Source organism: Nipponia nippon, unplaced genomic scaffold, assembly GCF_047370975.1.
Source record: "Nipponia nippon isolate SJK-2023a ecotype South Korea unplaced genomic scaffold, ASM4737097v1 scaffold_6, whole genome shotgun sequence".
NCBI classification, from domain to species: domain Eukaryota; kingdom Metazoa; phylum Chordata; class Aves; order Pelecaniformes; family Threskiornithidae; genus Nipponia; species Nipponia nippon.
The window spans coordinates 67,190,157-67,210,802 of record NW_028262380.1 but is presented as its reverse complement, the minus strand read 5'-3'; the positions used below and the strand labels follow the sequence as shown (position 1 = coordinate 67,210,802).

Genomic DNA, 20,646 nt, shown 5'->3' with positions numbered 1-20,646 from the left:
CTGCTGCTGCATTCAAAAAGTTCCAACCTTTGCTGAAAGTTCAAACATTTTAAATTTTAAGTCTTGTTTGCATCAAAACCAAACCCAAGCCTGCTCCACCTCCGGTGAAATTTCATATGAACTAGAAACTGTGTTTGCTGGCCAGATCTAACGAGCTACAGTTTTCTGTCTTAAAATGGCATATTGTGTCCTTCTTGTTTCTCTTTAGTATGGCTTTGAGGCTGTTTATCATAAGCGCACTGGTGGCTCCTCACCCAGTCAGCTAAACCTCTTGTTTCTTAACCTTACACCTCTTGATTTACAATTTAGGTTAACTTAAGGGTTTCTTAATGTAATTAAATGTAAATATTTGGAAATACGTATAACAATGCCTAATGGCTTTAGCTGTGTGTTGAAAGCTTATTATTTGCTACTCGGTCCCTTCTGCAGTTGTTTGTAGTGTTTCTTGTTGCAGAAATTTTTGTGTCCCCAAATGAAAATCATTTGTCCTGTGTCTCATTCTGGTCTTCAGTCATTGAGGCTGTCAACCTGATCTGCAAGACTGGCACAAGTAACGCAGTTGCAGTTTGGCTACAGCCTGTAAATTTCTGAAATTTCTGCATTTGTTTTAAATTTAATTTTCCTGACAGTGGATTGAAATAAGGGATAGATATTTTGAAAGCTCGAATGAACTCAGAGATGTGTTTTTTTTGAGTTAGGACTTAAGACTCCTAACTTGCATGCTTAACCTTTATTTTACCCCAGAGCTTGCTTGCGTTTTTCTTTTTATTGCTGATGCTAAAGTGACTTGTCAGTCCAGCTACAGAAACCTAACCCATGCTTTTTTTTCTTAGGCACTCAGTGTTACTGAAACTCTGATCAAACCTTTGGAAAGATTTAGGAAAGAGCAGCTAGGAGCTGTAAAGGTTTGTTCCTCCTTGTCTTTATGATAAGTTTGTTTAATTTCTCTACTTGGATTGCATTGCAGTAATGACATGTATTTGGCAGAGAGACACTGTTGTTTATATTTCATGTATTCACACTTCTTTTTTTTTCCACTTTGAGAATTTGCTTCAGAAACAAATGAAAAGTATGTTTCAAGAAGAGAAGAATGTGTCCTTTCCCTTCCTTCTCTCCTCCCCCTCCCTTATCTCTTGTGTCTGGAATAGGAGCAATCCTGCTAACAGCCTGCCCTCCTTCTTAATGGGTAACCCTGTTCTGATTTGTATTTGCTTGCAGTTGCACAAAGGTTGAAAAATATTAACTACCCAAAGGAGCTTATCCATGTGCTTTTAACTGTATTTTTACAACCTGCAAAGTGAAAATTGCCTTTGTTTTACTTTTTGTTTTAAGTAAATAACTCATTGCCTCTCTGTGAGTGGACATAAGTACAGATGGCGAGGCTAAAGACAGGATCTCATTCAAAGGTGTGTTTTTTTTTTTTTTTTTGTGAAAGCGTTCAGTAATTTTTTTTTTTAAGATTGTCACTATGATGTATATATTTAAAAACAAAAGGCAAAGTAAACTTTTTTTATATTAAATACAGACTAGCTTTGGATAAAAGTAACAAGGACAAGTTTTACCTCTTTGTACCTGTCTACCTTCCTTCTTCCAGTGAGAAATTTAAATGCTTATAAAAAAAAAAACAACCAAAAAACCCCAAAAAAACCAAACAACAAACCAAGAAAACCAGCTATTTAACATGGTTTTCTGTTGCAAAACTCATTTCATACATTTTTAAACTACCACTCTTCAGATGTTTTATTTTATAATTTCAGACTTCATCAGCAGTGATATTTAATAGCTAGGGTAATGTTTCAGTTACAAGAGCACTATACATTTTGACTTTAGCAGGAATTATTAACATGTTCTGAATATGATTTCAGTGTTCATGAATGCAAAATGCTCTGTTGATCATAAATCATAACAGTTCAGTAGTACAATGAGCTTTGTGTAATTTTATGGACTTCCGAGAAGTACGTCAGTCATCCCAACCAACATACAATAAAAACTTGGTCTGTAATATAGGGAGTCTTCTAAGGAAAAAGGTAATTCGTTCTAAATGTAACCTATTGCCATAGAAGCAGCTGTAATGAATGGATTACTTCAACAGTACTTTTGGTGTTAAAGAGCATTGCCATTTTTGGGTGAGAACTCCTAATGCTTTAAATGATCTCATGATCTTCACTCATTTATTAGTCAGAATTCTGTTCCTGATGTTTCTAACATGACAAGTCACATTCATAGAATCATTTAGGTTGGAAAAGACCTTTAAGACATTGAGTCTAACTGTTAACCTAGCTGCCAAGGCCACCACTAAACCATGTCCCTAAGCACCACATCTACCCGTCTTTTAAATACCTCCAGGGATGGGGACTCAACCACTTCCCTGGGCAGCCTGTGGCAGTGCCTTGACAACCCTTTCGGTGAAGAAGTTTTTCCTAATATCCAACCTAAACCTGCCCTGGCGCAACTGGAGGCCATTTGCTCTTGTCCTATTACTGGTTACTTGGCAGAAGAGACCAACCCCCACCTTGCTACAACCTCCTTTCAGGTAGTTGCAGAGAGTGATAAGATTTCCCCCCTCAGCCTCTCTTTCTCCAGACTAAACAACCCCAGGTCCCTCAGCCGCTCCTCCTAAGACTTGTGCTCTAGACCCTTCCCCAGCTTTGTTGCCCTTCTCTGGACACGCTCCAGCACCTCCATGTCCTTCTTGTAGGGAGGGGCCCAAAACTGAACAGAGTATTTGAGGTGCAGCCTCACCAGTGCCGAGTACAGGGGCACTATCACCTCCCTGGTCCTGCTGGCCACACTATTTCTGATACAAGCCAGGATGCTATTGGCCTTCTTGGCCACCTTGGCACACTGCTGGCTCATGTTCAGCCAGCTGTTGACCAACACCCCCAGGTCCTTTTCCACCAGGCAGCTCTCCAGCCACTCCTCCCCCAGCCTGTAGCGTTGCATGGGGTTGTTGTGCCCCAAGTGCAGGACCCGGCACTGAGCCTTGTTGAACCTCATGCAGTTGGCCTCAGCCCTTTGATCCAGCCTGTCCAGGTCCCTCTGTAGGGCCTTGCTTCATACAGCCTACATCTCGCGTTTTGTTTGGATGGGTGTTTCTCCCCTTGTGTCTCCCTGCATACTGCTTCTGTGAAGTTGAAGCTCTTATTTGTGATTTAGCCATTTTTTTTGGACAGAATTCTCCATGAGCTTAAATAAAACTCTTGCATAATTGTGTAACAGTTAAATAAAAAGCCTCTAAAAATATTTACCTCTTTGAATATTTTTTACTGAATATTTATTCAATATAATCAAAGTACTGACACTGGAAATATAGTACTGCTTAGCTCTGAAAACCAAGTTATGGCATGTAGTAGTGAAATGTATCTGGAACATTGTGTAGTATTTGCTTTGGGAAAAATTTATGCTCCACCATTACAAAATAAAAGTTGAATCTGCTGCCTCAGATTTTGCTGTATCTTACATCCCCTGCTGATGAGATGGTCTGAGTTACACTTAAGAAGAAAAAGGAAAGAAAGTTTAGCTCCATAGTGCTGGAAGCTGAGACCCTTATTGAATTACCCCTTCGTAAAAGATGATGTTGCTCTAATGCCAAACTACACGTGTAAAGTTTCTGGCTTTGCCTGTTTAGAAGTCAATAGCTCTTTCTTTTTTTGGAAGCGCTCAAAGTCGACCCGATCAATGGAAATTTTGCTAATATTAAGACAAAGATTCCCCCTTCTCCCCCTCCACTTTCTTCTTAATTTCCTATATGCTAATAATAGGTTATCTCTAATCACACTAATACCATATACATGTCTTAATGTTTCTCAGTTGGTAAGGAATATTGTGGCTGCTTTTTTAAAGAAAGTTCTTAGACTCATAATGGAGAAAAAACCTAGCATTTTTGGTGAAATTCCTTGCAGAGAAGCAGTCCTAAACAGCTTAGATCCCCTCTTTAATAGAATGCCATCTTCAGAATCCAATCGTTCGGAGAACAAAAATGTGTATCACTTACATACAGTATTACTTACTAAAAATGAAAGGTTAAGAGAAAAAAATGAGCAAGTACGTCTGTAGAGTCTAACCAGTATGTTGGGTAGAATACATTCAAATGAGATTCCAAATTACCAGATGATGGAAAAATATTTCAATTGAACTGTTTTCTTTCTGATGAATAACATTTAATGGCTGTCCCTTTTCCAATACATTGCTTTTGATAGTCAGAGAAATGGGTTTGCACGTGCAAATGATATTCATATGTGTCTGTGAGAGATTCTCCTTTGCTAGCATGATTTTATGTTTTAAGGAGATTTTTCTTTATTTAAAAGTATTCCCCCCCCCCCCCCCCCCCCCCCATGGGTGCAACAAGAGTCTGGTAGAAGCAGGAATTCAGCACAGAGGTCTTTGTATGGCTTTAAAATAAAGAAATCATAAGGAATATGGAGCTATATTCGCTTTGGGTTTTGAACTGTGAAACTGTTGAAACTTACTCAACTGATGTTTTTATTACACTTTTCCCCTGTCAATTTGTGAAAAAAAGAAGTTTCTGTGAAACTGATATTTTCCTTGAAGTCCTCTATTCAAAACCAAGATGATGTGGATGATCCCTGAAAATAATGAAAAATGCAATAAATCAGGAAGAGATGGTTTTTTTGGCTTTTTTAACTTAGAAGATGTAAGCGTTCATGTGGTAAACTTCACCATAGTGATGCAATGGGATTTCATTTCAAGTTAGCCTTTAAATTAATTTAAAAAATGAGTTGGAAACTACTTTTCCTTAGTTATTGGAGCTATGGTAGGTTGTTTCTCTTTCTTTCTAAGTAAAATTTTAAAAGAAGAAAGAAGGAGGCTTTTCTTACTTTTTTATATATAAATGCATGTTACTTTGTTTCTGTGTCTAGGAGGAAAAGAAGAAGTTTGATAAAGAGACAGAGAAGAACTACAGTTTGTTAGAAAAGCATTTGAATTTATCAGCTAAGAAGAAAGAGCTACAATTACAAGAGGTATTGTTGCCTCTTTTTTATGCAAGTTACAGGCTTTTGAATAGGAAAATATATTTTATGCAAATGCAAAACCAGCATTCATAGTGGTAAAAGGAAAATTTCTGTTAACTGGAAAGGTTGGTGAGAAAATCAGTATTTGCTCAACTTAGTGGTATACCTCTACCGTTTTCTGAATCAAGGGCTTTATTGGCATGTGTATGAGGTACTGAACGTCATGTTAAATTTTTATGTAGTTAAGGGAATAGCAAAGTGTAAGTATGTGAAAAACTCTGCATTTCTTATGAGACTTTACCATATATGTAATTTGCATTGTATTGTATGTATTAACTATATGTCCTATGTTAATCTTAATGCAAAGTACAAGAAGACTTATATTCCTGAAAGAAGTGGTTTTGTGCTTTTTTTTGCCCTTCTCATGTTTTGAAGATCTGTTTTTTTCAAGTAATGCTACAAAAAAGTTTTGTTGACAATTTATAACTTAAAAACAGATGTGTTTTGCCTGGCATTCCTTCCATCCCTGTGGGTTTATTATCATCATCCTTATTTGTAATAGCTTTTATTTCTGGAGCAACAGCAAATAATATGTGAGAAGATAGCAGAGAAATCTTGCAGAGACTTGCTGTAGGCAGAAGGATATTTTTTTTTTTTGGTCAGAGAAATGTAATTATGTCAGAATTATTAATGCTTAGTCTATGAATGCCTTGTATCGTTAAACACCTAATGTTTTCCTCAGAGATAACTTTTCTCCCTGCTCTTTACCCCACCCCAAACAGTCTGTGCTATCTTTCATAAAAAATGGTTAATGTAACTGACAAGTTAGCTAGGAACTTGAGAACTCTGATCGTTCTCAAGTTTCACTAGGATGTTACTTCTCCGTACTGTGTTTGCAACATAGGCCCTCATATGCATAAACAAGTGCCTTTTGGGGAGCTGAGTTGTCCCAGTGAAGTTAATGGACATTGCTTATGTGTCAGGACCTGTACTTTTATCAAATTGATCAGCTGCTGAAGAACTTGATGCAGAAAAAATGAAAAAGTATTAATTACAATCTCTTTATGATAGCGAGACTATATTTCAAAGCCTGAAATGAGACCTGAGCTCAATGGAAAAATACAAAATGCCTGCAAGAGGCATTTTGAAGCTGTCTCAAATATAGTCTGAAGTTTTAAAGCATGTGTGAAGACTAGAATGAGCAAATAGATTTGTTTTCAATGTCCTTCAAAGTTTCATGAACAACAATTCTGAAATTTTTCAGTCAAGCTCTTTCATTTGTGCATTTAATTTTGGGGTATAAATGTATAAGCAATTAAAAAAAAAAAAGGACTTGCAGCATGTTGTCAGAGTGCTAAATAGGAAAAACTTTCTGCACAAGCTTAGAAAATAGATGTATATAATTGCACGGGAGCTTCCTAATTTAGTATTATACGTGGCTAGTTGTGTCAGTTCCTGACTGGAGTAAATAAAGGATGCAGATATAAATTTGACAAAAATTTGATGAAAACCATGCTATGTTGTGGAGTGGTCTTACATTAACATAGCCTTTGACTCTTAGTGGAGGGATATTCCTGAAATTTCACTGAGGCACAGTGTGTGCCTTATTTCTGTATTTCTTTGTCAGTACATGAAGTACAATGTGACAGTGAGCAAACTTGCTGGGTGAACAGGGAGGCTTATGCCTCAAAAAACTGAGGAGAGATGTGATAAGTTATTTACAGGGAATTGAGAGGAATTGATAAAATGGCTGTGTTGGGTATTGTATTCTTGGGGGGAGGGTGGGGATGGGGGGGGGACAACCAAAACAATAAGCAACTGAAAAACAAAGAAGAGAGTTAGAAACAGGCTTACGTGGGGCTTTGGTGTACATAGGGCAGTCTTACTGTCGATTAGCCCGATGTCCTAGTAGACCCACTTTGTAGTCTTTTCCTATGGCTGCCTTTCAGTACAGGTATATATCATTAGAAGCTTTGCTGACAACTCAAACAATTCCGATGTTGCATGGTTTATAGGATGCATCGAAATGGCTTGGCTTTTTGAAACGTGTCTTCTGACTGATGTGCATATCAGTGCTTTATTTTTTTAATAGCATTTGCTGTTATGCCTCTTTAGCTGCTGACAGATTTCTAGCACAGAGCAGCAAAGCACTTAAGGCAAAACTGTCTTAAAGCTAATTTGACTTATCCTCTTCAAGCATAGTAGTCACTGTTCTGCCTGAAGGATATAGTCTCAGTACTTAAGAGAGAGTGTATGTCTGGTCCTTTCACCTAACCCTTCCTACATTCCCTTTTGTAATTTAGTATGGAAGCGTTTGGTATTATCACATGTGCAAAGACTAAGTGTTTATCACTTAGAGTATTCGTTTGTAGCCTTTCTTTAATGTGTTTTAATAAAGGTTTCCGTTACCTAGTTCTTGAAGTTTTATAGTTTAATGAGGGCGCATGTACTTTAAATAATAACTTAATGAAATAATACACATATGCTAGAAAGTTAAATATTTATGTACAAATGAATGGCGGCTAAAATGTAGCTGTTCACCATCAATATTGTGTTTGCATTTCGGCAAAGCTGAGCTAAAAATCAGCTGCAGCTAATAAGGCTGCATTTTTAAATATTTGATGCTCTGTGGGAACTTGTACCCTTGTGAAACTTGTCTTACCAATAACGGAACTTTTCAACATTGCTTTCCTTGCTAGTCAGAGCGAGCAGAGGTGTGGGATGGGTACAATAGCATTCTGGCTATTTACAGCAGTTATTTGAGTTATAGAGTAAAGCTTACAGCATCAGCAGCGTGGTTTTCAACAATAACATTTTCTTCCTTAGTTTGACTGGAGAGATGATTTCCCCCTTTTCTAATGGAAGACACTGCTAGCCCCCTCTCTCTGTTTGCGCAGGCACCTTTTCAATGCTATTAAAACAGTGCACAAGTACCCGCTTTGATGTATTTGGCTAGGATTCCATGGAAAAGAAGCTGGAAGAGGTGTTATTGGAATGTTTCTAAAAATTTAGCCTCATGATTCGAAACAACATACGTTATCTAGTAAAAGGGAATTGCTGCTGCCATTTAAAAGTAAATGAATGAGCTGTGTTGTAAAGGAACAAATTCCAGTCTGGAGAAAATTATCTTGCCACTTGCCACTTGTGTGCTATACATGTGTCACTTTGAAGCCGTCTGCAAAATGTCTTTGAAACTTTATTAGCTCTGTTCTGTGTGCAGGCAGATAACCAAGTGGAGCAGAACAGAAAACACTTCTATGAGCTGTCCCTCGAGTATGCATGCAAGTTGCAAGAGATACAGGAGCGGAAGAAATTTGAGTGTGTGGAACCTGTAAGTACCAGTGAATTCAGCCTACCCTGTCATTCATAAGGGACAGAGAAGGAATGCAGCTGGACAAAAGCCAAGGAGCTATGTTTTCTGGGAAAATGTATGCAACTGTGTGACTTAACAGAATTTAAAGCACTCTAGTTACATGTGTGCAAATTCCTCATACAGATACACTTAACCAGGCATCTCAAAGCTCACCTCAGTAATTACAGTTGATTTGGATCCATTGATGTTGATTTTCAGAAAATGTGTGAAACCTTGTGCTGTACTGCAAAAACCTTGATTTATGGTGTGAGTTAGAAAGAGGACTCAAGAAGATAATATTGGGGTCAGACTTCTTGCATTTTTTTTTTTTTTTAACCGCTGAAATGTTATTCCTGACTAATGTAAGGAATTTCATTTTCAATATGAAGGTTACACTTAGACGCCTGTTAGTGAAGAAGAGCACATATAATTTAATTAAGAGCGTGCTGCTGGCTAAAAAGCTCATTATCAGGTAGCCTGATATGTTTGATTTCAATTGCAGTTGAATCTGTGCAGAAATCAAGGGGTTCCACTTGAATTTCAGTGAAAATCATACATGTACTGACCAGACTTACTTAAATCTCTGAGAAGAGCTCATTCTGAAATTTTCTGAAATGTGCATTAGCTTTGTAGTATAAATGCAACTTTATGAAACAAAAGAACAGTAAGTGTAATATTGAGATAAAGGGAGGATGGATTGTGGAAGTGAATTGCATTCACTCACGCTCTGAAGTCTGTGTTTTTCGGCCAAGTCTGTCTTTTTATTCTGATACGATTATTTTAATGTAATAATGAAAAAAAGTCCCAAATGACCTTAATCAGAGTAGTTGGTCATTATGGAGTTAGAGCTGTATACTTTAATATAGCTTATTCCTGTATGAAAAAAATTGCTAAAATCCTGAAGTGGGAATAAATTGCTTTAAAAATGTTAGCATTGTTCAAGGAATGGGAAAATGTTGTGAAAAATGGTTGTGTGGGATTGTTTTTGTTGTCGATGGGTGGTGTTCTTTGCTTGGTTTTGGTTTGTGGTTTTTTTTTTAATTTTCTAGGTTTTAATTTTTTTTTTTTTAAATCCGAAATGGTTTTGGATTCACTTATTGTGTTTCAAACCATTTGAAGTTTCCTCAGAGCTAGAGTAATGAATCTTCAAATTATGTTTTTGAAACATGTCCCTTTCTCTTTCCTGAAAGCTCCCTCTGGATGGGGCTGAACTTTATGTTGCTCAATTTGTATTTGAAGTTTTTACTAGGGTAGTAAACTGAAATTATTTAGTACCAAATTCTTATCCCCTTTCCCCTTCCTAATGCTTTAAATTTGTGTGGTTTTTGCGTTTTTGAAAATGGTTTGTTTTCGCATGACTTCAGACTTTATTAAATACGTTCTTCTGTTTGTTCTCTTTAATAAAGAGAGTTGTTCTTTCCTGTGTCACTCGCTTCTTTCCAACAACTCGAACCAAACAGGAGCCGTAGGCAGTACTGCACCTCACCCTGTTTCCAATATAGTATAACTTGTTCATTCTTTTACATTGAAACATTGAAGTCGGAAACTGCGACATGGATCATTTGCTGGTTCTGATAGGGGGTCAGATCTGCATACAAAAAGCAGTGATGGGTGAAATTACTGGAGGGAGACCTTTCTTCTTCAAACAAACCAGTTGACTGTGTTATGGAAGTCATCTCAGCGTGGTCATTAGCAGGGAGGGGAATGACCAGGCAAATAGTGACTAAAAGACAGAATGATCATTACCTCCTTGTGGACAAATATTTATTCCAGACATCATTGGTATCAGAGCAGCTGTAGGAAAACATTACATAGGAAAGTTTGGGAGACATTGCCTGTCGTCAAATTTAAAGTAGAGATCAGTTGTGAAATTCCAGAGACAGGACCACCCAAAGATGCCTATATACATAGCTGATCATTTGGATCTAAATAGTTATTCATAAATGGTAGGCATTAGTGGAAATTTGTTTAAAAATAGTAATTTTTGTCATCTCTGATCTTTCCGAAAAAGGCTAAGTGCAGCAATCATATTCTGGTAAATGGAGTTTTAAATTCTAACAAGTCTTTCGTTTGTATTTCAGGTGCTATCCTTTTTTCAGGGTTTGTTCACTTTCTATCATCAGGGATATGAACTTGCTAAAGACTTCAGTCATTACAAAATGGCCTTGCAGATAAATATACAAAATGTAAGTTAATGCCTTTTCTAATTTTTAAAATAAAATCGCACACTTAAGTTACTGTATATACAGTATCCGTATTGCCAATTGCTTTCCTCGGTGTTAGTGCATTGCCCATGAACTTTGGGGATATAGTGCCATCTCCTGGCTAACCAACCACATCGCTGAACAGATCATCGCTAATTCCAGCGAGTTCTTATTTTGTCACTTCTAATACTCCTCTAAAAACCAAACAGCAGGTAAAAGGCCCCCCACAACTTTTTCCAGTTTTTTATAGAGACATAACACAAGGATTATAATGAAAGAATTTAAAAACGAATGAAGTCTGTTAAAGTGCATACAACACTGGAGAATCCACAGGACGGGTAATGAAATGCCAAGGTTCTCAGTGTTTTAGGTATGCTTGAAATCAAACATGTGGTGGTCATGTCTGAGGGTCATTGCTTGATAGGGCTATATTATCTGTAACTAAGAAAAGGAAAGAAAACCAGCTGGGCTTATCAGCATTGCTTTTGGCATCTTGGCCAGCGGTGTGACTTGGAGTTTCTGTTTGGCTCAAAGCAGCCCTTTCAGGCAAGAACATCCCTGTTGGTTTGGGGTGCAGAACTGAATAAGGAGACTTGACATTAGCACCCATGGCGTATTTGACAAAACAATGTGTTCTTCAAGGGCAGGCTCAGCGGGGCCCACCACTAGTTAGTGTACCCTCGCACCAAATTGGCCAGTGTGATCTGCTCAGGACTTGGGAGAGCAGCAAGCAAGGTGATGGGCTGAAGCAGTGTGTCTAGCGGAGTTGCTAGGCAGATGGTCTATTTGCTTCCTTGGGATTTGTTGAAGAATAAAACACGCTCATAGGAACATGTGCCAGAGGCCTGTTGGTGGGAAACAAAGTAGGTACCTTACTGCAAATGAGCAACTCATGGTGGCGTGTCTGTTCTGTTGACCTCTAAGGGCACCTGGAATTAAGACACAGAAACTACTTCTCAGAGGTTGCAATCTATTTTTAGAAATGGCTTAACTAGCAGGGAGATGGGAAGGTGGAAGAGGGGATTACGGTTGCTGTAATACATAGTGACACGATTCACGTGTCATGATACCATTCTTTTAATTTTCTTCCCATATGTTTAAGTCTCAAGTTTCCTCTTGAGCTGTTGTTTGGTTTGGATAGGGGAACTGAGTAGTGGTAACTTCATAAGCAGACTTCCATGGCAGAATTCAGTGCTTCTGGAGGAAATGTTAGGACAGACTTGCTTCTTCTGTGTACTTAGCTTAACAGAATGAGGAGAAGCACAGAGCCATAGTGGATAAAGGGGAGCTGATGCAAGATGAGCAAGAACTGAAACATGAGAGGGAAGCTATGATACAGTTTTGAAGAGCTGGATTTCAGATTACAGATGGAAAAGAGCCAGTGAAGTGGTCTGAAGAAGTGATGAGCAATAAGAAAGCAAGCTAATCTCAACAGCTGCATTTTCAATTGACTGAATAGTATTATAGCGTGCCCCAGGAAATCCAAAAGAGATTGAGCATTACAGCTCAAGTTTTCTGAATAGATAGAAAGAACGACCTGGATTTCAAAAAGCTGTAAAGAGAAAGGAGGCACGGCTTAACAACTATCTGAATCAAGAGGAGAATAGAAGGAAGCATCTGAAAAGATCATGAGAGGACGTGACACATTCTCCACTATGTTGAAGATGAAAAAAAAAAAAAAAGCAAAAATGAACTAGGGCTTGGCTGTGGTACAGCTGAGCTGCTGGCAGAACACTGGATTGCCATGTTAGAAATTGAAGGGTACAAGATTCAGTACAGAGAGCCTAGCTGGATATGCAGAGTGATCCGAGAGTTGCAGCATAGCTGTAGTAATTGCCTTTCTTTTAATTCAGATTGTCTTTACTTTGAGAATTATGCTGTGGATTTCCTCTCCACACCCTGCCCCAGACCCTGCCTTCTCCTCGCTCCCCCCCAAAATGAAAGAAAGAAAGAAAGAAAAAAAAAACCCAAAGCAACCCAGCTTTGTAGCCCAAGCTCCAGCAAGCTGATTCTTCCAGGAGTCGTATTCTCCTGTAAAAATCCTGTGTCTCCAACTAGATTCCCCCGCACTCCCAGGACTTTTCTCTTGTTATCTCAGTTCTGTGCCCAATCCCATACAAGGATCCTTGCAGCCTTGGCCATGCTCTCCTGCCCTGCAAGCAAACTTGGCCTTCCCTGGGAAGAGGAGGCACAGCCACGCTGGTGCAGCAGCTGTGGTCAAGCCCTGGTTAAGCTCAGATTTGTCACAGCACAAAGGGAGACAGAAATTTTCTTGAGGTTTTTAGAGCCTGTGGTGCTCCCACCATTCCCGGGGTGCATTTCACACACTTGGATTTGTGATCACTGCACAGCTAAGACAAAGTTCCTGGCAGGATTATTTAAAGCGTCTAACCTTAAAGTGATCAATGCTCAGACAGGAAGGTTTAGGTATGAGCAGTCTGTCACTATCAATTTTTTTGCCTTTGTCCTGAGTACAGAGTATATTTTTTTTAATGCAGCTGTTCTAAGAAACTATGAAAAGGTGCTTAGAAAATTGTTTGGAGCCTTGGAAGTGAGTTTATGTGTAGGGTCTAACTCCAAAATTTGCAAGCAGATGTGGCCTGAAGTTGAGATGATGGATACGGGGAGGGTTCAGAGCAGTTGTTTTGCCTCGAGGTAAGAAGGCAGTTGTTCTTAGTCATCACCTAAAGAATAGGTTCAGCTTTCCTCTATAAAATACATGGGTATGGGTGGCTGCTCTGACCTGTTTGCATGGCCTGTGTTTGTGCCCATGAATAAACTCCTTCTGAGCATAAATCTGGAATTTGCATGTGCAGATGGCCAGTCAGGAGCATAGTGTTAACTGTCTAGGTACAAGAATGGCTACTTGCTTATATTTGTGATATATTTTCCAGTGTATGCAACTGCGTGCTTGTTCTGGGGAAAAAAATGAAATAGGTGAGGCAGCATTTTCAGAAGCTTATCCATTTTCAGAAAAATAAAGGTGCTCTCAAAAAGCAACAAGACATGTAAGCATGCATCTGGAAGTATGTGCTTTCCTCAAAACACATGCACGAACTGGGGAAAATACCAGCTTGGAATTTAAATATATGTTTTCAGTTTGTGCAATTTGGGCAAGTGGATATGTGGAGAAAACTAAGGTATTACCACAAGCATTTTGGTTTTGTTATTTGCTTATTGGCCAGTTGCCAGTGTCTTTCAAACCAAACTGAAGAGTTTCTTGTGTCAGGTGTGAGCAGCTCTGTTATTTTGTGTAGTTAGTATAATTTGTGAATGGTGTGGTTACTTTCTGATTGTTTTTACTAATAGTCTAATAAATATTTCTCTTGCAGCTGCTTGCAAACTTTGGAATGAGTGACACTCAGGAATAATAATCACTGGACTTTTTTTTGTGGTGTTTTGTGGGTTTTTTTGGCTTTTTTTGTTGTTTGTTTGTTTTTGGTTTTTGCTTTTTTTTCCTCATGCTTCTGCTTGTGTGTGATCAAAACATTTAGTATGTGTGTAGTCTCAACATGCATATATTGTTGGTGACCTTCGTGTCGCTTTTTTCTCAAAAACCACAGAAAATCCTCTCCTTCCTGACAACCAGTAAGAATCTCATGAGTTAAGCCAACATCTGTAGTAATATTTTTCTAAGGAAACTTGAATATTCAAATCCAAAGTAATTTTGCACTCAGTATTGTACTTCTTTCTGAACAGGTCAGCGCATTGTTTGAGAAATCTGTTCTGGCAATCTTTGTGTGCTTTCCACAGTTAGAACAGCTAATATCTAAATCACACTTTAATTTTGAAGAATATCAGGAAACTTGAAGAGTAAGCATATATGGAAATCGTGCACTGACAGTCCTAAAATGGCCTGACTCGTTCTCTCATTTTATAAATAATTATTATAGCTCCTCTCTGCCAGGAAGAGTAAGTTTTTCTTCCATTCTCTCTACTAATGGGCTTTTGCCATCTTGTTTTAGACACGAAATCGTTTTGAAGGAACAAGGTCAGAAGTAGAGGAGCTCATGAACAAGATCAGAAGAAATCCTCAGGAGCATAAAAGACGAAATCAGTTCACAATGGAAGGCTATCTCTATGTACAGGAAAAAAGTAAGGTGTATTTTTATATTCCTGTAGTGCATACAGGCAAGTCTTATTTCTACAGGTAACATGAAGACGCAAAGAATTGACAGTTTATTAAACAGAGTCATCTGAGTAAATGTTCAAAGTCTCTAATGGCAGTGTTACTGTGGCCCATAAAAAGAGCATGGTGCTGAGAGTGTGACAGTTCTTAGCAAGGGTGACTGAATTCGGGGAAGTTTTATTTGACCAAAGGATGTATTTCATGTTATTTTTAATCCCTTACTAATGATGTCCCCTAGAACTGTCAAGCATTTGTTGTCAAACAACAATATGAGTTGGTAAATTAGCCTCTGAAAATTGGGCTAGTTTAGTATCATGAAATTGACTGTCATTTCCTTGGTTCAGTGATAAGCCTTCATTACCTAATTGTGATTAGAAGGTCAAATAAAGCAGGCTGTATGCTAGGTAGCTAGTGTTGAAAATCTTGCTGTGAAGGTGCATGTCACACAAATCATATCATGTCAATACTTCGAAAAATTGTAAATTTTTCTCTAGTAAAATGCCAAATATGATGCAGAGCTCTTACTACTGAAAGGCATGACCACAAAGTAATTTTTTTTTTATTTTTTAAAACCATTTTGCATAAATTGTATTTTTTAGATGTGTGCCCTTACAGAAAGTTTGTTTGCTTAGTCTGATGAGAGATTTTGCTTTTATGATATTTAATTGATTACCGTTTAAGTAAAGACTTCTGTAAAATGTTTCACAAATTGAAGACTCTACAACCTTCTTGATGGAAATGTTGATATTACAGTGTTCAGAAATAAGTTTTAAGAGAACTAGCAGTAAAAAATAAGAAAAGTTGTTATTCTGTGAGATCGGTTCACTGGTCTTGGTCATCATGAGCTTTAGAATCAGCCGAAAGGATTCAGAAGAGGCAGGTATGCCTGAAGCTGAGTTGGGGAGGAGCAGGGCAGTGAGACCTTCCAGGTTAGGAGCAGTGAAGTCCTCTGTCTGCTTGAGCCACTTGTGAAGGGCTTCCCTGATACTCTGGGGCAGAGTCCTTCAAAAGAGAAGATTCCTTTGCGGACCTTTTTTTAAAAAAAGAAAATTAATAGAAATGAGGAGATACAGAGGGTCAGAATCCAAGTTTCAACGGTTAACATTATGGTCTCAATAATACTGTATGCAGTAGGCTGGGTTCTTAAGTAGGTATACTCTATGTAGGCTGTGCACTGATGAATAGTTAGGAGAGAGTTTTGGTGTCAGAAAATGTGATCAGACCTTCATCAGTAGATAATGTAGAGCTTGCAATACAGGTGCGTTAATCTGCAGTTGTTTAGCTTCAAGTTATCAAGTGTAAAACTAGGTTTCCATGTTTGCTCAAATAAAGTTTCCAAGGGATATTTATTTTCTAGGGAAAAATTATTTTGTCTGTAGTAGTGAGGCAAAGACACATTAATAATTTTTTCCATTTTTCCATTAAGCTTAAATGTGAAATACTATATATATCAGTTTTTAGAACAGTAAGCACTGGTTAACATTTGTATTACTATGTATAATGTTCTTAATTCATACCTTTGTTTTAAATATTGCATTATTAGGAATTAAGTAGGACTCTTAAGTATCATTTTGGAAAGCAGGAGAAGAAAACACACAAACTGAAAAAAGTAAATACTGTTTAATGCTTCCGTTTTATGTAGGGCCTGCTCCCTTTGGTTCCAGTTGGGTGAAGCACTATTGCACGTATAGGAAAGAGACAAAGAAGTTCACCATGATCCCATTTGAACACAGATCAGGAGGGAAAGTTGTAAGTATATTTTTATATTCTACTCTTATACTTGCCCTGTATCAAGATCAAAGGATGTGTCAGATAAGATGTGTCAAGTAATTTCCCTCTCTACCTCCTTGTGCCTTTTTTTCTTCCTTCTTCATGCAATTCAGTCTGCCATTTAAGGACACTAACCTAGAGTAACGGATGGATAATAGATAAGAATTGTGCCGACTTTTCAGTTGCTTCCTTTTAGAAGACCAGAGAACACGGTACAGATAACGTGCAGTGTCTCACCATTTAGAATCTGGTTTATCCATGAGGCATTTAACTTGTTAAAGTATAAATCAGGAAAATATAATAGACTTAGAAATTTTTTTTACATTCTCCAGTCAGATTTTTCTTTCAGAGATGTAAGTATTAGAAGAGGGACTAGAAAAGAGGATTTTAATAGGAATGTAATTTGTACTGACAACTGAATGTAATTTCAGATATCTTTGATAGCATTTGAAATATTCAAGACCCAAAACTCTGTTGATCTTTAAATGGCTTTAATTCCTATTGAAATAGTTGGGAATTGAGGGCACTCAGCACCTTCAGAGATGACGCATTAAATGAATGCATTAATATGGATGAAATGCATTTTGTTGCAAGGAAAAAGGATATCTGAAGCCGGAAAATAATGCTTGAGTCAATATTCCTGTAAATGCAGCACCCTGCCCTATCTTCAAATTTGGTTAGAAAATCATGTTGTTGGAATTTTATCAGGGTATTATATCCCATTAGTTTGAGCAGAGGGGGGATGGCTTTCTTCATTTTGAGGGCTGTGTATGTTTACCAATATATTGAATTTGGAAGAATCTTTCACAAGCTCTGGAAAACCTGCCATACTGAAAATTAGTGGCATTTGGCTTCCTTAATCATTTCAGTACTTCTGTGAATTTTTTATCCTGATTTACTCTAATTGTAATAAGCCATTTTAGTTAATATAGTATGTGTGTAAGCATTCAGCATTCTAAAACACTTATGAAGCCATTTTTGCTGTATTAAAAGATCGCCCATTTTGAAACCCACGATGCAATTAGTCCTTCAGTGACAACCTCCTGTGTCTGGAGATGTTGAATAAGACAAGAAATAATGAAAATGCATGGTTAATCCTGATTAAATCTGGTACAACTCATGCAGAATTCACAGATGAGCTTATCTGATTTCTGAATACGTAAGGGTAAAATGTGGCCCTAGTGTTGGTTGGTCTTGAAGAAAGAACTGGTTCTGTAAGACAGATTACAGATAGCAAAGAACACTTACTTTGTTATAGTTACTGTAGCAATAGCCTCTATGGAAATTGCTGTCTGATATAAAATGGGAGAAGTCTCTTATATTCGTTGTGTGCTTATGTTGTAACATGTGCAAAATCTTTATAGCAAAATATTTGTGTTAGTTTAAATCACCGTGGCACTGTGTCATGCTGTAAAGTACCAGCTAATATGGGCTCAATATTTTTGCATTTACATCCCGTAAATGACCATGGAATTTGTGTGCTATTTTGCACCTGAACGGCAACCATGAGCGAATTCTTTTGCAAGTGTCAGTTTTCAGTATAGCTTTTGCCATTATTTTAATGTAAATTTACCTTACTTAGTTTGTATAGCTGGCTTGCTGAAGCTTTCAGTTACTGGGTCAAGTGTATAAAAACTGTCTTTTCACAGGGTGATGAGGAACTCTTCATCCTTACGTATTGTACCAAAAGAAATATAGATACTATAGACAGGCGATTCTGTTTTGACTTGGAAGCTTCAGACAGGTAAGCTCGTGAAACACACTAGAAAGGACTCTTTTTAAGTAGTAGTTAACATTAATATTACTGTTGTGTTTTCTTCTTATTTTTTCCAATGCTTGTTCAGACTGCCAATGGGAAGTAGTCACTGGAGGAGCGGGCAAACACTTCCACAGCTCGCTGGATTTTACCTTAGTTGTGTGTAGCAGAAGCAAGGAGGATCTAAACTGAAATGTAGACATTGTCTGAACTCACATAAAAGCATAGAAAAAGTTAAGAGAAACTATTATGAATTGCTATTATCGTAGTGAAGAAACGTGGCTTAAATTGATGTGTATATAGCTATAGTGAAAGACTACCATCACAGTAATAATTCATACAGTCATGACCATATTGTATCACAAGCCTGCTTTCCAAAATAACATGTCGCTGAGGGTTTATGCTGGAGTTTCAGATTGAAAACAAGATCATTGGGATTTTGATACTTTTTTGTGGCTGGTGTAATCATCCAGTGCATCTTAAACGTTGCCACTGCCTTTTTGAAACACCACCGTTTTGTTGCTTTATTTCAAAAGAGAAGAATTGCTTATTTATTTCGCTAAGAGGATCTTAAACTATGATAAATATTGCTTTTTGTCAGTGTTGTAGTCTTCCTTTGTTCATGAAGGTGAGAGAATCCAACTTAATATGGTACTGCAAATAAATATGGCTATGGTAATGCCACGTTCTTTTGGTGCAGATTGTATCTGTGCAGAACAGGATCACATCTAGCCTTAAATGCTAGATATAAATTAGTGGACTTTTGCTGAGTTTTTGCATCCACCCCTTCTGAGCTGTTTTTAACCAATACATTTGCTCCTTACTTACACCAATTAATAACATTCTAATTTATCGTGCAGTAGGTCTTCAAGTTTTATAGGTTTTTGGTTTTTTCTGATAAAATTCATAGTGCCCATCACTTTAAATTCAGTGTGGCCAATTCTGTCAAGCCCCTCTGTCCTATGATTGCTAGTGGTCTGCAAATATGTCTGTGATAAGGATCATATGCATGTGCACAGTCTTAGGTCAGAGGCTTTGCCTAGCTTGCGTAGCCTGTCAGACTGGCCTGCTGGAGGCATGCCTGTTTCTGTAACAAGCAACGGGTAAAGGAATGCGAAACTACCACTGCATCTGAAAACTTCCAGCTCACGTCGCAGTTGGCAGGATACTCATTTACAGCTCGGGTGGCATTTGTGCCACGTCTACAGCATGGTTTGAACTTGCATTTTTGATTTGAGGAGGATGTTGCTTAACTATTCTAACACTATGTCCCAACGGTAGGAAAGGGAGTAGAGATTTAAACTCTTGGCATCAGCTTCTCTTGGGTCAGTGTATTGGTCAGTAAGAATAACAGATTTCAAACTGAGTCTGATAAAGTTGCTAAAAAAGTACCGTGAGAAGTGTCAGTCTACCCCCCTCTGTGTGTCATCTCTGCTCAACAGGGTATCTGGAGTTTGAACAGAGATGGATGGAGAGCAGTGTTTCCTTGATCCTGCAAAACATTTTTTCATTCTCTTCTCGGGTAAAAGTGGGAAAAGTCTAATCCATCTTTCTGTCCAGATATAATAGACACAACTGGTCCACTGTGACCTTAATATGCGACATTTTTCTTTTAATAATATATGTGTGTAGTACTGAGATGTTCCCATGGAGATTAGTTCTGTGCTGCAGGCCATTAGCTTGTTTCCTTGGTATCAGTTCAGGGCACACTTATCCCTTGGCTTGTCCAAGTTAAAAAATAGCATACAGATTGACGGCTGGCCATGGAGTTTTCTTTGTTCCTGTGCTGTGGAAGGAGGCAAGATTGTAAAATTTTAGGAAGGACTTTTCAGTAGCAAACATTCAGCCTCGTGCGTGACTTGAGCATAGTTTGGAGCTAGCTGAATATTTACAGGTTTTTCTTTTAAAAAGAAAGCTGAGATGATTCTTTTTCCTTTAAATTCTGATACTTATGACTATAAGCTCTGAGGGTGCTAGAATCCTGGCTAAATCCCTGGGCAGTGCTGTTTTTTCTGTTTCTAGTACTCCATCATGTTTAATTGGAGGTGACTAGTGGTAAATGTAGAGAACTTGAAATCTTAAGGCGACAGCAGAGGTCTTTTGGGGTAGGAAAAAGACTTTCTATTGATAAAGAGCATTATCCTTCTGAAATACTACTTAGATTTTAGTTTTACCAATCCAGGACAAGGAGAAGGGAATGCTTTGTCTCTTTTGACTTGAATTTGAAGACAAATAAATAACGTTTCATGCAGCGTATACTGATTTTGATGTATTGCCTCTAGGTGATACTCTTTCATACCTTGACAGATATAATTTTAGTGAAAAGAAGGGAAGTTTGCCCTGCATAAAAGTAACTCATTTGGTTTTAGTTTTAACTAGTAAAAGAAAGCAGAAAAGAAAAAACTAAATCAGCATGTGGGGGTTTTTTTTAGTTAATTTAGCTAATTACTTAAGGTATTTTT

General features: G+C 37.9%; 1 protein-coding gene across 4 annotated transcripts in view; it reads left to right on the top strand.

Annotated features, from left to right (window-relative positions):
• ARHGAP10 (Rho GTPase activating protein 10) overlaps window positions 1-20,646 on the top strand; it is a 154,369-nt gene that overhangs the window by 56,692 nt on the left and 77,031 nt on the right. For 3 of the 4 annotated variants that reach the window (XR_015699486.1, XM_087735568.1, XM_087735567.1), the window contains exons 4-10: window positions 834-905; window positions 4,881-4,982; window positions 8,194-8,304; window positions 10,407-10,511; window positions 14,495-14,624; window positions 16,301-16,407; window positions 18,078-18,172. Coding sequence is in view for 3 of the 4 variants with exons in the window: in XM_087735568.1 (XP_087591694.1) it covers window positions 834-905; window positions 4,881-4,982; window positions 8,194-8,304; window positions 10,407-10,511; window positions 14,495-14,624; window positions 16,301-16,407; window positions 18,078-18,172 (722 nt within the window). In the remaining variant the exon portion in view is untranslated. The remainder of the gene's footprint in view (window positions 1-833; window positions 906-4,880; window positions 4,983-8,193; window positions 8,305-10,406; window positions 10,512-14,494; window positions 14,625-16,300; window positions 16,408-18,077; window positions 18,173-20,646) is intronic. The other variant, XM_087735569.1, reaches the window with a different exon arrangement.